The sequence below is a fragment of the Thalia democratica genome, chromosome 3, assembly GCF_965202585.1.
Source record: "Thalia democratica chromosome 3, ktThaDemo2.hap1.1, whole genome shotgun sequence".
Taxonomy (NCBI): Eukaryota; Metazoa; Chordata; class Thaliacea; order Salpida; family Salpidae; genus Thalia; species Thalia democratica.
In genome coordinates this window covers 94,947,806-94,965,305 of record NC_139167.1, presented here as the reverse complement: position 1 = coordinate 94,965,305, position 17,500 = coordinate 94,947,806, and the positions used below count along the sequence as shown (strand labels likewise).

The following is a 17,500-nucleotide window of genomic DNA, read 5'->3' as shown; positions in this document are numbered from 1 at the left end:
TTATTATCTTTCTGTTATATGGTTATAGTTTAATATTAAACTTAAAATTTTGAGTGTTTAGTATGATGATAAACTACTAAGTACTTGTTTATCTTATAAAATATTCAAAGAAATACATATAACGTTTAACTTCAAAACTTTTTCTTAATTTTTTTTATAAAATCTTTTTGATTTTAGTTTTGACTTTAAAGTTAAAAGTGCACTAAAACATTAAGAAAAGTTATATTCCTGTGCTACAATTTCTTTTTTTTTAACTTGCAGTTTATTAATATTAGTATTAATACAACATAAGTAGTTTTGTGTATGTTTTAAATGTCTAATTTTTTATCAAACACTTAATTTTTAGATATAGTACAAACAAAAGACCAAATTAAATGAGAACTAGAAGTATTAAGCATAATTTTATTTGTCCTTAATATTTATAAACTAGTTTGATTTACTTGAGAAATGTTTAAATCTTGTTTAGAAAACAAGTTTTCACAAATCAAAATATATACATACTAGTATCTATAACCATATCACTTCGTTAAAACTATTATTGTAATTTTTAAATAAAAGGTTTAATAATTTTTAAACATAAACGTTTTTATATAAATATCACTATTTATTAAAAAAAAAACAGTCAAACGAATTTTAAGTTAAAACAAATGAAGGAGACTTACGAGCCTCCTTATAAATATTTATGGAGGAAATACATGCAAGATTATTTACATGAAATAAAAGATGCAAGTGATTTGAGAAAACATTTGAATAGTACACGGAACTTTCCATTTGCAAGAAATCTACCAAGTGACGAAGTATTAAGTTGGAAACGAAATAGTGTAAACCCTAACATGAGTAGAAATGATGAGTTTTTTAAAGGAATGATCAAACAATGCCCTGAGTCGAAATTGTCAGAACTTGCAATATACGACTATGATGACTTTGTTCAAAAGTTAGTTTGCGATATAAAAAGTTGATAACTTTTAATACATTAATTAACTTTGTAAAACAGTTATTATTACGTAACATTTTTAAAAGAAATTTAAAGATTCAAAAACAAGAATATACTTAACTATACAATTTTTAAGTATTAAAAAAATGCTTACAATTTTATTTAAAACTATAACATTTATTTAAAATTTTGTTTATTTTGTAACTGTCATAAAATCAAATTTAAAAAAAGCTGACATTAAAAACAAACCATTTTCCTTAATTTGCTCATTAGATTAAAAAATACTTAGTAGCAATCTAAATATAAAAAGATGTTAAACTATATTGATCTTTAAACACTGCAAATTCAAAGCTAACCATAAAAAATAATATTTTGTAGATGTGTGCCAAATGAAAGTATATCGAAAGAAAATAGAGTACAGCGAGCCCTCATCTTAATTGACCCTTCGTTTACTAAAATTGCTCTACAAAAATTCAAAAGATCTAAAACATACACTGTTTGGAGTACAAAAGATGGTAACGAACTAATAAGGCTTAAGAAAGGATTTGAAACACTGACTGGTTTATGTTCTTGTTATCATATTGATAGTAATCCTATTATGGCAAATAAAGGTGAATTTTCTAAACACGATTGCTACATTTATTTTGCTTTTAACATACCAATTAAAAATTATACCACTCTTACTTTAGGACAGCATTTTGAAAACTACAAGTTTTTTAACTTATCAGAAATCAATAGAAACAGTAGCGAAGTTTCTTGGTTTGTAAAAACTAACAACATGAAAATTAAGAGTTATTGTAAAAATAAATCTAATATTAGTTTGGTAAAACCATTATGCAGAAATTGTGTCTCTTTTCACAAAGAAAAGCATTTTGAACAAATAAAAGTTGTTATTTTTGACAATACCTACAAAAATTGTGTTTTGTTTAAAAAAGATGATATTTTCGATGTTTATTATGAAAATTGTGATAGTCACTTAACTAAAAATAATCAAGTTACTAAAACTGTATCTAATTTATTGCAAAACGATTTATTTGTTATAGATTTTGATTCACCAGTTGATAAGAAAAACGTTTTTTCAGTTTATTATTGTACAGCGAACAATATTGACAAAATAAAAAATGGTCAAGTAATTGAAATTAATTCAATAAATGAAAATGGTTACTTTAGTGAAAATAATGAAGTTTCTACTTTTGTTATGGTTAACCTTGAAAGAATTAAACGTTATACAATATTTAAAAGTCTAAAAAACTGATATTCTTGTTTTTAAAGGTATTCATTGTTTAAAAAATAATGATTGTTTTAATTAGTAATAAGTAATGTACTTAATTTGTTTTTTGACTTTCGAAAATTCTCATATATGATGATAGTAATAATTAATGAAAAAATTAAATGCAATCTATAAAAATGCAAACTAATGTTTTTGTTAGTTAAAAACTTTGTAGTTTAAACTAAGTAAAGTATTAGTTTGTATTAGGTTACTTAAAATGTATTACTTTTCTAGTGTTTTTTCTTAAAATGTGCTTTATCTGTTTTTTAACTTTCAAAATTTCTTAAGCACATGTAACAAATTAAAAACAAAAATATATCTGTAATAACGCGATCAAATGATTAAAATAATTTTATGTATATATATTTGCATTTTTATTGTGTTTTATAGTTTAAAAACTAATGTATAAAATTTTATATTTATTTCTTATTCACTACGCCTTTTCAATTATCTGATACTTTTCTAGTGTTCGTTTGTAAACAGTTAAATTAAATAAATACTTAATGTAATTTTTTTTTTTAAATAAATTTTTATCTAAACAGCAAAAGTTTTGAGTTACACAAAAAAAGTTTTTGTTAATTTTTAAGTAAATCTCAAAATAAAAACAAAACTTTAGTTCTTAATAAACTATGCTATAAATTAAATATACATAAATACTAAAGAGTTAACGTAAACTAAAATTAAAATAATTAATTAAAACATTAATTAAAATATAGTAATAAAAAATATTCATGTTAATAAAGAGCTTCAATCAGTTAACAAAGTTAAATACTTTTGTTTACTAATTTACTAAATTATTTACTAAATACTTAACTTCACTACCTACCTTTCCAATTCGAGAAATTAATTTCCATTGTTTATTAACAGAAATTAATTAATTGGTTCATCTGAAACTTAATACTTTAATAGTTTCTGTTAGGATATAGTATAAAGTATTTAGACAAAAATTAAAAACGGTTAGAACCATCAAAAAAAATCAATTTAAGTCTTAAACAAACGCTTTGAAGAGATCTTTCGTTTATTTAAAAACAAACATTTTCAATTCTTATTCAAATAAAAATAACTAAGAATTGAAAATGTTTGTTTTTTAGTAAACGAAAGATCTCTTCAAAGATTTTGTAAAAGACTGAGACTGATTTTTTTGATAGTTCTAACCATTTTTTATTTTTGTTTATTTAAAATTCAATCATGTCCGGTCTTTAAATCCAAAAGAGGAACACTACTTTTATCCCATTTTAATTTATAAAGTATATATTGTATAGTATAAATAAAAAAAAAATCATCTTTTTTAATTTTTAATGAAGTCAGCTTAGTTTTAAATTTTTACGACTAACTATTTTTTCTAAAATAAGTAAAATATTCAAAGATTTAACAAATGAAAATTGACTTTAATTTATGTTTATATTTTAACACAAACACTATTTAACTTTACAAAAAAAAAATATTTTATTGAACTTTTCTGTTTCTGTTTTCAACAAACAACTTTTAAGTTATAAAAAAAAGAAAAATTAAAACCTTTCATAAATATTATCTATTTGCGGCACTATTTAAGGGAACTACTTGAATTAAAACTACAATTAATAAAAAGAAAATCATAATTTATACTAACTTTTCACACATATTTATATAACAACCGCCATTCGGAACTATAATAATGAAATAAATAATTAAAAAAAAGTTTTTGAATGTTTTTTACTTTCTAAAAACAAAATATTTTCAATTTATCAATTTATTATTTTGCACCTAAAGCAGAGTTTCTTTTTTTTCGGCGATTTTCGTAGGTCGATACTCGATAGGCAATGACTAGTAAAAAACCAAAAATTTATTTAAACCAAAAATTTATGGCAGTAAGGCAATATCAATTAATTTAAACTTATTACTTCAGTTTTTGTAACGAAGGTTAATAACTATTTCCTTTTTTACTGACATAAAACGACTAATTAAACTTATAACAGAACTTATATTATAACTCTTTGCAATTATTAAAATAAAAATTAGGTTAAGTAGAACTAATATTTATTGTTAAAATGTTAACAGTATTTTTCAATTGGAAAACTCTTGTAAACTGGTTTCGTCTAAACCGAAATAGAAAATGAACTCTTTGTTTATACTTAGCGCACTTAAAGTAAAAGTAAATATACAAATTAATGATACAAATTAGCGACAGCATAAAAAACAATTTCATGTTTAATTTTTGTAAAATTTTTTGTTATTTTTGAAATAACTAGAACTTATTACCTCTGGAGTATTATTTTTTGATTTTATTTAAAAAATAAATAGCACGTAATAGTTGTTTGTTTTAACTAAATAAAAATTTAAAATAAAAACATTTACTCTTTCCAGTGAAACGTTTGATTCTTTTCAAACAGCTTTTATTTTTCAATTCAGGAGTTTATTCCTAATCATATAAACTATTTAGAAAACTCAGAGCTAATTAAACGTGTGCTCGGTTTTGCGTATTCTGTTCTATTCAAAACACTGTTTAGATTAAATTGAGGTGAGGTCTTACATATTTTCATAACTTAATAATAATGTTAGTGTTTGTTGTCTAAAATTTACATTTTATACAAATTTTTACAATTTATTAAAATAAACAATTTCATTTTATGCCTTTATTTAAATAACGACCATAACTACTATTTTTAACTAAACTTAAAATTTTAAATTTTTAGGGTAAAGACACGTTTGAGAACAAATAGTTTAAAATGAAATTAAACTACTATGAAGTAGGGAAATCCCCAGTTTTAAGCAAACAACAAACTTATGTGTAAATTTAAGTGGCTTTGTAAATCTGTGCAAATTATATCAGCTGTTTAATGTCTGAAATTTGTCTTTACATGAATGTCTGAAATTATTGTATTTTTATAATTTTGTGGCTTACTTTTTGAGCAACCAAAATTTTGTATAATTAAATTGTTCCAAAATTGTATTTTGATTTCAAAAAAGAATTTATGAAGTTATTTGTATTTTACAGAGTTGCTAAAAACCTGGAATACCTAAATTTGAAACTATTTTTAAATGATATGTAGTAAAATTTCAATTTTACACAAACAATCTACCATATATAAACTTTTTGTCATTTTTAACAATTTTTTTTATAATTATAAAACACAATTAAAGTATATGTTCAATGTTGTTATAGTACTTAACACAGTTTTACACCTTAAACTCTGTTTTAAACAATAATATAAAGCATGTACTTCCAAAAACCTGGAAGTAATTCAGAAAACTAGTGGCAACCCTTATTTTAATTTTACAGTTATTTTATAAAAATTAAAGTTTGACAGTAACAAACTAACAAATAAACTGAAGTTAAACACCTTATCAGTCTGATTACAAACTACTTAAATAAAAGTTATTTACACTATAAATAATACTGTTAAAAATAATTGGGGAAAAATTTAAACCATTAGCTCAAAAGACAAAAAACAAAAAAATATTTAAGTTTCTGAGAAAAAAAAAACAGCTGCCTATTTGTAAAACAGTTTCAAACTAGACTACAGTAGACTACTGCTTGAGAAAGCACTTTTTTGCTACGCACCCCGCCTTAAGTATGCACTTATCCAGAAAGACAAAAAAAAAATCTAAATTTTTTTTTATTTTTTATTAATATTTTATATATTTATATCAAATTTAAATAAACAAATAACTGAATAATTGCTTTCACAGATTTTTTGCAAGAATCCATCCCATTTCAGCATTGAAAATCCTAAGAAGTTCCCTCATATTATCTTGGGAGACATATGTTGGCTTTGGTGGTGCAACTTTTTTTTAGTTTTAATGTGATACAATATAAAACTAGTTAACCACAAAAACTAGTTACAAAATTTATAAAGTCAAAATAAACATAAAAAAAGAAACAACAACAACAAAAAACCAAAGTTAAAAAAAAAAATTAATGAGTATTTTATCATTGTGTACTTATACTATAAATGTTTTTAATGGTATAAACTTTTTTACAAAAACAGTCCTGAAACATTTTTCTTTCAAATAAAAAAAATCAAACATTTTTTAGCTAATGGAAAATTATAATAAATGTATTACTTTCTAAATCAAATGTTTAATAAAAATCTCAGTATAAAAAACAAAGCTAGGTTTATTATAAACCAAACCAATTTAAAGTAAATAAAAAGACTTGTTTATTTGGCTTAATTATTTGGTAGCTAGTTGTAAGAAAGAAACCAAACAACTAAATTTCATATTATACTATGTTGTCAAAAAGTACGCACTACCCAGGTTAATTACGCACTTTTTGGTTGGGTTCAATTTGCGTACTTAAGCGGTAGTCTACTGTATTTTGTAATATTTTGTTTTTTTTTTAGTTTTGGTTTTAACATTATTTGCTTTATTTTAAATAGATATTGACCCCCTCTGGCCTTATAAAGTCTTATTTTGGTTCATGTGCTTACTTCTAAAAAGGTGCATTATTTAAAAAGAAAAACAGAGACTTATAATTTTTCAAATAGTCTTTGTTTATAAAATATATGTTTAAATTTATTTTTGAAATTAAGTATTTTTATTTTAAGTTTCCAAAACAAACATATGTACTACACTTTTTTACGTTGTCATTCTTCTCAAAACTATAACAATAGTTAAACATAAACATATATCTTAAAGCTATTAACCTAAGATTGTCATTTTTGCTTATTATCAACAAAGTTGAGTTTTTTTTTCATCATTGATGATAAAAAGCATTGAATTTCACTACATGACCATAAACAACAGCATCCTTATTAGGACACATCAGATAGGATTGCGAGAAACAGCTTTTGTGATATAGTAGGTTAAGTATATAGTAACTGAATTGACCATCAACTTCTGATAGCAAAATTTTGTACAAAAAAAAAAGTTATAAAAAAACTAAAAAATCTGAAACTGCCGTGGAGTATTGGTTTTCCTAGAAACATTAAAAAAAAAACAAAACCTTATCTCAATGTTTAAAAAAAATTTGGTTCTTTAAAGCTCAAGTATCTTTTATTGTTTTGATACTTTTCATTTTTATACATGACCTAATGTTGATTTTTATGTAACAAAACTTTTATTCTATGTAGCATTATTTTATAGTTTTTTTAGTTTCAATTGTCTAGTTACAGAAAGTAAAATATTTTATATTTGAAAGTAAAGTTATAAAAACAGACAGGTTTGCCACTTTACCTGGAATCCTGGAAAAACCTAGAACTTGACAATTTAGGCAAAAAAAACCTGGAATTTTAACAATTTTCACATATTCAGTAGTAAAATTTTGATTTGACTCAAAAAATCTATCAATAAATAAAAAGTTTTTGTAGAAAATATTTTTTATTACAAAGTGTATTTAAAGTAGCTTGACAGTATCTTTTCAATGTTTTTACACTAATTTACACAGCTTCTTACCTTAAACATAACTTTATAATAAAAATAGACACAAACATATGTAGTTTTAAAATCTTAAAAGAAATTTGGAAAATCTGGAAAAAATTTTGAAAAAACAAGTGACAACCCTGGATAGATTTCAAGAATTATGAATTTAAACAAAAGCAAATTTTAGTGTAAATAAGAAAGTATTCTAATATTAATCTGTATAAGGAAACAGTTTAATATTTTTAAAGAAACTATTTATTTTTTTATCCACAGAACAAACAAAAAGGTTTTAATTGAAAGTTTAAACTGTAAGAGAATGATTGTTGAATAAACAGTGGTTTGTATTTTTGTGTAAGAAAATACTTATAAAATTGAACATACCTCAAAAGTTTTGAAGTTCTTTAGTTCTATGCCCCTATTTATACTTTTTTTTGTTAAATTGCTTGTTTTTTGTATTTAAAATCTTAGAACTTGAAAGTGTTTCAATTTTATAAGTTATAAAAATTGAATGTGACAATAATAAATTTAATCAACTTATACCTAGTACATTAGCTTCTTACCAGTCTAAATCACAAGATATACTACTAATTATGAATTTAATAAGTATAATTTAACTCTCAAGTAAAACAATTGGTATTTCTTATTTCATAAAAATTACTCGTGTATTACTATTTTATTTCAGTACTATTTACAATTTAAAAAATAATTTTTAAGGTAGTCATTAATTTTTAAAATGGATTTTGACAAAAACAAATTGAAACAAATTTGACCTAGAACATTAGCGTCTTACTAGTCTAAATCACAGAAAAAACTTCTAAATATATATTTAATATGTACAATTAATAACTTAAGTAAAACAATTGGTATTTCATAGTTTTTTCAAATTACTTTTATATTTGTGTATTATTTATATATATTACAGTAACATTTACTATTGAAAAATTTATGTTTAGCTTAGTTATAAATAATATTTTGACAATATTGTTTGAACCAACTGCAGCCTAGAATATTAACTTTTTATCAGTCTTAATCAAAAAAATGATAATAATTAAATAAAATTAATAAGTACATTTATATACCATTTGCAACTTAATATCAATAGATTATTCATTTTGTTTTATATTTTATTACACAAAGCTTTTCAAAATTATACAAGTTTCATTCTCAAGTGATAAATTTTAAATGAAATTTGAAAAAATTTTTGGTAAGTGAATAGCTTAAAAAATAGCTATAAATTATGATATATGAATAAACTCAAATAAATACAAACTTAAGAGATTTAGCTAGTAAAACTGAAGTAAAGGTATGTTTATTAAAAGATTGTTAATAGTTTTGTTTCACCAAAATTTTTTACCTATTTTACCTTGTTTTGTCAAAAACCTTCCTATAATAATACAATATAACACAGGTTGAAAAGTTGATATTTTTTTTATTGCTTGTATACTGGTGTATTAATGTGAGATTACAGTAACATTCATTAATAAAAACTAATAAAGTGAAAAACTAATGTTTAGATTAGTTATAAATTATCAAAATGGAATTAGACAATAATGAATTGAAACAACTTCGTCCACGAACAGTCACTTCCTATCAGTCACAATCACAAACAAGTTTCTCTGACAATGTCGTCTACATTGAAAGAGAAATCCAACCGGATGATACGCTGCTGTCTTTTTCCATCATGTACAATTGCAATGTTAGTGTTTCAAGTTTCAATAATTTTTGGTTGTTATCTATTAAACTGTGTTTTTATATATAAAATAATTTTATTAATTTTTTAGTTTTATTCATTTAGGTCCATGTTTAAATAGTATATTTTTATTTTAATATTGAACAAAAATGTTTTGCTGTCATTTTTAGTTATGTATAATTGCAATGTTAGTGTTTCAAGTTTCATTTTTTGATTATAATCTAATTAAATTGTGTCTTAATCTGTAAAACTGTTGAATAAAAATTAAAATCCAATTTAGTTTTTATTTATATTCATTTAGGTCCATGTCTTAATGATACATTTGTATTTTAGTATTTGAAAACAATATTTTGCTGTCTTTTTCCAATATGTACAACTGCCATGTTAGTTTTTTAATTTTTTATAAATTATAATTATAAAATTTTAATGAATAACACAATGGTTGAATACTTGATGAAGTTTTAGATTTTTTTGACTAATAGTATCATTGTTATTTTTTACTTTAATTTTATATAATTTAATTATAATTTATATTGTACAGTTGTGGTATTAGTTTTTTTGTTTAATTAATATAATTATATTACAAGTGCAATAACTATCATGTACGATTGGAATTTTAGTTTTTTAGTTTAAGTCCAACATAGTTATACTACAATTATATAAAATCATGTATGATTGGATTGTCAATATTTCACTATTCTCTTGGGTATGATTCTATTTTAGGTTTATGATTTTGATGAATTACTTAATGGTTCAATACTTGTTGTAGTTTTAGATTTTAGTTGACTAATAGTTGCAGTGTTAGTATTTTTGTTCAAGTTAAACATTTTTATAATAACTTTTTTTTTTAATTTAATATAATAAATACCATGTATGATTGCAATGATAGTTTTTATTTTTAGTATTATTAGTTAGAGGTTTTTGATTTTCTTTGATAACTTTGTGGTTATTAAGGTTAGTTTTACATTTTTTTTAGATTATAGTTAAATGCAATTTTTCTACTCTTAGTTAATACACTTTTACTATAATTTATACATTAGGTCTTCTCTTAGTACTTACTTTAGTTCAAAGGAGAAACTTTGCCATATTTTTCTGTAACTAAATTATTAGTATTTTACGTTTCATTGATATTTTAATGTAATGTTTTTTTTTGTTGTAAACATTCAAAATAATTTATTATGATTTTTTTTAGTTATACTCTTGTAAGTTCATGTTTTACTGACACATCTGTATTTTAAAATTTATTAGAAATACCAGAGACATTTTATTTATTTATATTTGCAATGTTAGTTTTTATTGATGTATTATGGTAATCTGGGTTGCCAAAAAACCTGAAAATCTGGAATAATCCCAAAAAACCTGAAGTTTGACGATTTAGGCTAAAAAATCTGGAATTTGAGTAATTTTGAAAAAAAACCTGGAAAAATCAGATATTTTTAACAACTTTAACATGTTAGGTAGTAAAATTTTGATTTCACTGAAAAAATCTACCATAACAATAAAAAAGATTTTGTCATTGTTAAAGATTTTGTCTAACAAAAAACACATTTAAAGTAGCATAATAGTATCTTTTCAATGTTTTTATACTATTTAACACAGTTTTTTAACTTAACTTTAAACTAAAAATAGACCCAAAAATGTGTACTTATAAAAATCTGGAGGAAATTTTGAAAACCTTGTGAAAGTTTGCCAAGTTAGCAAGTATTTAGTTAAGTTTGATAAAAAATAATAATGTTTTTTTTTGTTAGTGTCATTTTAATTTTTCATTTTGTGGTCAATAGTGTTTAGTTTAAGTCATTTTTTTATTTTTTATTAACCCTTATTTTTTCATACCATATGCAACTTAGTATAAATAAACACGTTTTTTTATTTTTTTTTTCATACAAAGCTTTGTATCATTATCAAGTAATGAAATATATTTAAAATTACACAATAATTTAACTATTTATAGTATGTGTTTAAGGTATTATTTCATATACATTTAAAATAATAGTATCTTAGCATGGTTAAAGCAAACAAATTGAAAATGAAAATGTTCTAGTTAGTAAATAATTTGATTTACCATTTGAGGTAATTTAATTGTTAAGTTTTGTTGATTTTCTCAAATATTATTAGGTTTTAAAGCTCACTTTTCTCACATAGAACTCTTGAGCAATTTTAAGCAACTTTTAATGAAAATGAAGAGTAATCAATTTTGCACAAAAAATCTATCATATTATTTTGTTATTATTAATTCTTTTAAATTAAAAAGCTATACTTAAAGTTGCAGTACAGTTTCTTAACAATGTTGTTATACTATTTAACACAGTTTTTTAAAGTTAATTTTATACTAAAAATGGACCAAAAACATGTTTTATAAAAACCAGGAATAAATTAACAAAAAATTTGGCAACCCTGATCTAATGCAAATGTTTTAGTTAAATGTTTTTGATATTAAAGGTAAAAAATATTAATGTCATATATAGTTTATCAGCCTATTTAGGTTCGTTCAAACATTTTAGTTTCAATTTATTTAATTGATTTTCTAGGTAAATAATTTAAATAAAGCTAACAAGCTTGCAACAAAGCAAATGATATGTAATATTTCTTATACTTTCAAATTAATGCATAGTGTTAATTAACTCATATACTTATACTTTTAATGTATAATAAACTTAAATACGTAAAAAGACATTTTAAATGCGTCTATATATTTTTGTAATTTTTACTGTTTTTTTAGTTAATTAATTAAAAAATAGCATACAACTTAATTCTATTGTAAAAAAATATTGTTTTTTTTTTTTTTTAATTTCCAGGTACAACGTAGGTAAACGAGATTTTTGAGCAATCTCACTACCGACCAAGTATTAAATTAACTAATCTGCTTAATTTTCAAAATCTGTATAATACTATTTATGTTGATTTTCACAAGTAAATGAATTTAAAAAATAAAAATACAATTTGTATCAATGTTGTTAAAATTGTTTTCAAATTTTACTACATAGCAAATTATGAATTACTAAGCTTTTAGTTTTTCTAATGCCTACTTATTGTATTGGTTTTCACAGGTTAATGAATTAAGAAAACAAAACAGTATTTTTTTTTCCTTTTTTTAATATTGTTTTAATTGTTTTTAGGTTTTACTGCATAGCAAAAAGTTTATTAACTAATACTTTTAATTTTTTGAACACATTATATTACTTGTTATATTATGTTCACAGATAATTGAACTGAAGAATATAACCCTTTATTTACCTGTAAAAAATATCGTTTTTTATTATTTTCATTTTTTTTTCAGGTTAACGAGTTAAAGAAGAGAAAATAATCTAGTTCTCTTGTAAAAAAGTTATTGTTAAATTATATTTTTTTCTGATAAATGAATTAATAAAAGAGATTGTAATAAAAACTCGTTTTTTGTTATTTTCTAAATAAATTTAATTCCTTATAATTTTATTTCATTACCAGGTAAACGAACTGAAGAAAGCAAACAACCTGACAACCGAGCAGGACTTTTTCGTCCTCCGCAAAATAAAAATCCCCGTCCGCAGGCACGGCACCCTCCACGAGCAAAACGTGACGTCACAACAGATTATGACGTCACAAATATGCGACGAAGAGGAACCGCTCATACCTGAAACTCCTGAAAAAATCAGGAAGACCAAGGACGGGAGCGTCTTCCTGAAAAGTTTGGATCAGGAGATTGAGAACGTTCAAATAAATAACCAGGTTGTTAGTATATTTTATTATTATTTTTTTTTTTGAAATTGTAATTAAATTAAAATGAAGATATGAAAACTTTATTACTTGTGTTTTTTTTTTATTATTTTTTGAAATAAAGTTTTTTAATCAGGAAAATGAGAATGTTCAATTCAATAATCAACTTGTTAAGTTATTTTAATTTTAGAATATATATAGATAAAATAAAGGTAAACAAATATGCTTTATATTGAGATATAAAAGTTTTATTTTTTGTTGTTGTTTATTTTTTAAATTTTCTGAAAGTAATTTTTTTGAAAAATGAGATAGTAAAATCGATAATCAGGTCATTAGTATTCATTAAATTAACAATAAGTAGTTTGAAAACCTGGATAAAATTTACCAAAAACATTTTGCAACCCCGTACTAAACAATATAAAGTAAAAAATAACCAGCAAACTAAGTTTTGCTCGAAAATTTTGAGAAAATGATTAAAAATTGTGTGAAGTAGAGATCTTATTTGTTTTCCTAAAAGCAAATCTATGATAGTAACAATATAGTGCTGTAACTTTTAATAGTTATTTATTAAATTTCATAAACTAGTTAATGATACTGTTTGCCTTAATTGTATTTAGTTATGAAGTTAAAAATAAATCTTAAAAAGTGATGACTACAAAAACGTTCAGTTTTTTTTTTTTGATAAATAAATAGTTTGTTTAATAACAATCATATAAAGTTATTATCATTACAGCACAATAATAATATTAATAAACAGTTTCATTGCTAAAGTTTTTGAATTTAATGTTGGAATTTTTATAATTTATGTTTATTTGTTGTTTCCATAGACTAAGAATCAGAAACCATAATGTTGTAGTTATTATATTAACAGTTTATTAATTATAACTTTTTATTTTTACTGAGTTTTAAAAACTTAATTACTGTAATTTAATTACAAAAACCTTAAATATGAAAAGTTATGTTGTTTAACTTACATTATTAAATATAAAAAGTATTTTTTTAAATAGTACACCTATTTTTATTATAATAGGTTAATACTGATACTTGTTAGTAATATTTTAAACTTAATTAGAATTATATAAAAGCCAAGTTTCTATAAAACGGCAAGCAGTTTTTATTCTATAATGAATTACTTATCTCATTGCTAATTTTGAAATAAAAACCGCTGTAATAATGTAACTTAATATCGTAATTACTCATTATAAGCAAATTTTTGTATGTGGTTTTATGTATAGGAAGTACTAATTCCTTATTTATGTTTAATGTTATTAATTTGTTTAAAATATAGTTCATGTGTTCTTAAAATATAAAAAGTGGTTTTTGAATTATACCATTGTAACTTGAACAATGACTTTGACTTTTTATTGGTTATTATTTTATCTTGAGTTTTTAAGTATTGTTGTGTAAAATTAATATTTAAAAATTATTTTGGTATTTTTATAACAAGAAATACTATTTGAAATTTTTTTTAGAGTTATAACTAGTTATTTTATGAATTTACTTATAAAAAGAAAACCTTTGATTGCAGTATTATTAATTTTTGAGAAGTTTAAATTTTGCTAATATTTTTTTTTATTTTGTTTACATTATAGCTTTCTTTAGTAGCTTTTTATAGTCGATTCTGTTTTTAAATTATGTTTTATTAAAATTAAATAAAAGTTACAACGAAATTAAGTATACTATAATTGCTAGTAAACAGTAACAGTTTCTAATAAAGTTTTACTACTTCTATAAATTGTAATTAAACGTGTTCAAAAAAGTTTTATTTATCTAAAAATTACTTGAAAACCTGCTTTAATTAATAATTAATTTCATCGAAATTCACGATTTAGAGTTAAAAATAAAAATATTTTTTTAACTCATGAATTGTTTATAGTTTTGAAGGTATAGCATTTAAAATCAGCATTTTGGTTAATTATTTAGGTTGAGACTTTGTTTAAAAATTAGAATAAATATAGTATAAAAACAAAAACTCTTTTGTTTCAAGTTTAATGTTAAGCCATTAATTAAAATAACTATAAGCTTTAAGTTTTTGTAAGCTAATTAAAAAAACATTTAATTTAAAACTAATATATTTTAAATTTACTTCTTTGTTTTAAACTTACTTCAGTCATAGTTTAAAGACATAAATTCGATTCATGATGCAAATAATGGTCTAGTGTTAGTTAGTCTAATGTGCATTTAATTTTAAAGTAATAATAACTAAAATACAAAAAATCTTTTTTTTTATCTGTAAGATTTTTATCTTCTATTGAATGACATTTTATTTAGCCTTTAAAAAAAAACTATGTTGTAATGTTTTATATTAAGGTGTATAAAAATATCAATATTTAGTTTTTATTAAATAAATTTGTTCTACTACAAGTAAAAAATGTTGATATTAATAAATTTAGACCATATATACAGCTTCTCAAAGTGGGCCAAGTTGCTCCCTTGAGGGCCATGAGCAGTAAAGTTTAATAAGTTAAAACAGTTTAATAATTTAAAATATGTATGTTTTTATTGTTAAATTATAAATTAAAATACAATTAATTACTTTTTGTTGTTAGACCTGATTTAAAAAAAAAAAACATTTTCTTCAACTCTTTTTTTAACTTCACCCAAAAATAAGTATTTTTAAAGTATATTATTAAAATGAAAATTACAGTAACTTTATTGGTAAAACTGACTTTCTAATACTTCCTTTAAACCACAGGTTCTCCAGGAGGTGGTCTCCACGCTGGGTTCCACGGGGTACCGACCCCTGAGGGCGCCTAGCAACCAATCGTCGCGTAGCAACCATAGTAACTGGAAATGCTATTTGGTTGTCACGTTGCTGTTCATTGCGTTGGTGGTGATTATTATTGCTAATGACCTGAAAGACTTTAGCAAGTATTTTCCTGGTGGCGACAACAAAACTAACAGTAAACCCGGTCACTTGGAAGCAAAGTAGTCGTGACGTAGTATTGGTGATGACGCCACAGTTATTACGTCACGATGAAAGTTTGTGTGTTTATTGGGGAATTTTGTAAGGTGTTTTGGGTAAGAAGTGTAATATGACGTCATGACGTTTTAAGGTTACATGAGTTCTTCAAGGGTGTACTGGTTTTCTATTTAAAAAAAAATTGAATAAAATATAACAGTTGGTTTGTTTGCCTGCTAAAATCTCGAAAATATTTGACGTAAAATGTTTGACCAACGTAAGGTTTTAAGGTGTTTCGAGTTTTTGAAATAATACTATGACCTTTTAAAACTGTTAGACTTTACTTTTCAAAAGGTCTATTGTTTAAAATATGATTTTTTTGAGTTTTAAAGTTTGTAATAGTACAATGGTAGTTTAATTTTCTTAAAAGGTTTTTTAAGTTCTTAAAAGGTGCATTAATAAAATACAGCTTAAAAAATATTGAAGTATACAATAATTCCGTTTCAACTTTAAACATTCAGAAGTTTAAAAAATACTCATGAGCTCTAATATTTTATTTGTGTTTTTTTATTTGAGTTCAAAGTATTCTACAAAATGGTTCGTATATAATTTTAACTTTGTTTCAAAAATTTATTTCACCTTTAGCTTGTGGGTTAAGTTTTAATTAAGTTAAGAAAATTTAAATTTTTTTTAATCTAAAAACTTAAGTATATTATTACTATTTTTCTAGACCTGACTAAAGTTGAAAAAATACGCAAAAACTTTATTTTTGAGTTTATATATTTGTTATTCTTTTTTTAAGTTGTTTAGCTGTAAAGGGTTATTGGACTTTATTTTAAATTTAATTGGTATTTTGTTTGATACAGTTTTAAATTATTTGAAAGCTGTTTCAAGATTGAATTTAATTCAATATCTAATTTTTTCGCTTTATACTTATAAATTATTTTTAATATAAAAATATTGTTTTATCAAAATTAGAAATTCTTGGTAATTTCATTAAAATTTTCAGTAATTTATAAATAAATTGTTTTCTTAATTAAAGTTTAGTATGTTGCAAGAAAATGTATAATATTTAAAAGTTTTGTCTATAGTTTTTTATTTTTAACTAAATTTTATGAAATCTTTTGAAATTATTAATTTTACACTGGCTATTTTTACTTAAATTATACTGCTCTTTATATCTTTGAGAAAACTTTAAACACAAGTTGCTAACTTCATACATATCTTATAAAGAAAAAACTATTGTCTTTGAAAAATTTTTCATATAAAATTTAATCCTTTTTAAAAATCAAGTTGAAATAAAAAAAAAACAAACAATCATATTCAAACGTTGCGGTATTAATTTTTGTTTCTTCAATAAAAAAAAGTTTCCCTAAAAGTTTCAAAATTATAATCAAATTTTTAAAAGAGAGTATGTTTTATGCTGGCTTCTATGTTAGTATCAAATACTTTTTACTTCAAATATATGGCCTTTTTAGTGTGATTTTTATTCATTTTAGTGCTAAATGTTTTCCTTCTTTATATGAAACGCTTCCTAAAATGACAAACTTTTTATTTTGTTGATGTAAAATCAAAATATTTTTTTTGTACTGTTTGTTTTTATTCTTATTTGCCAAACTATTATCTACGTTCTGTTTTTTTGTACAAAAATACGTAGTATGTAAAAGTTAG

General features: G+C 22.6%; 1 protein-coding gene across 2 annotated transcripts; it reads left to right on the top strand.

The window, feature by feature from the left end:
* The first annotated feature begins 9,062 nt into the window (after nucleotides 1–9,062).
* LOC145831824 (lysM and putative peptidoglycan-binding domain-containing protein 3-like) lies at nucleotides 9,063–16,418 on the top strand. Of its 2 annotated transcripts, none has more exons than XM_082939166.1 (3): nucleotides 9,063–9,240; nucleotides 12,679–12,939; nucleotides 15,623–16,418. In XM_082939166.1, the coding sequence occupies exons 1-3, from the start codon at nucleotides 9,079–9,081 to the stop codon at nucleotides 15,857–15,859; spliced, it is 660 nt and encodes a 219-aa protein (XP_082795292.1). In that variant the 5' UTR covers nucleotides 9,063–9,078; the 3' UTR covers nucleotides 15,860–16,418. The 2 variants fall into 2 exon arrangements, with proteins under 2 accessions (XP_082795292.1, XP_082795291.1); XM_082939165.1 differs by having other exon boundaries at nucleotides 12,679–12,942.
* Nucleotides 16,419–17,500: the final 1,082 nt, after the last annotated feature.

Excerpts from the sequence above, each read along its gene's own strand:
- LOC145831824 (XM_082939165.1), top strand. The coding sequence starts at position 9,079 with ATGGAATTAGACAATAATGAATTGAAACAACTTCGTCCACGAACAGTC. Across the intron at positions 9,241-12,678 it reads CCATCATGTACAATTGCAAT|GTAAACGAACTGAAGAAAGC; the intron begins GTTAGTGTTTCA and ends TTTCATTACCAG. Across the intron at positions 12,943-15,622 it reads TTCAAATAAATAACCAGGTT|GTTCTCCAGGAGGTGGTCTC; the intron begins GTTAGTATATTT and ends TTTAAACCACAG.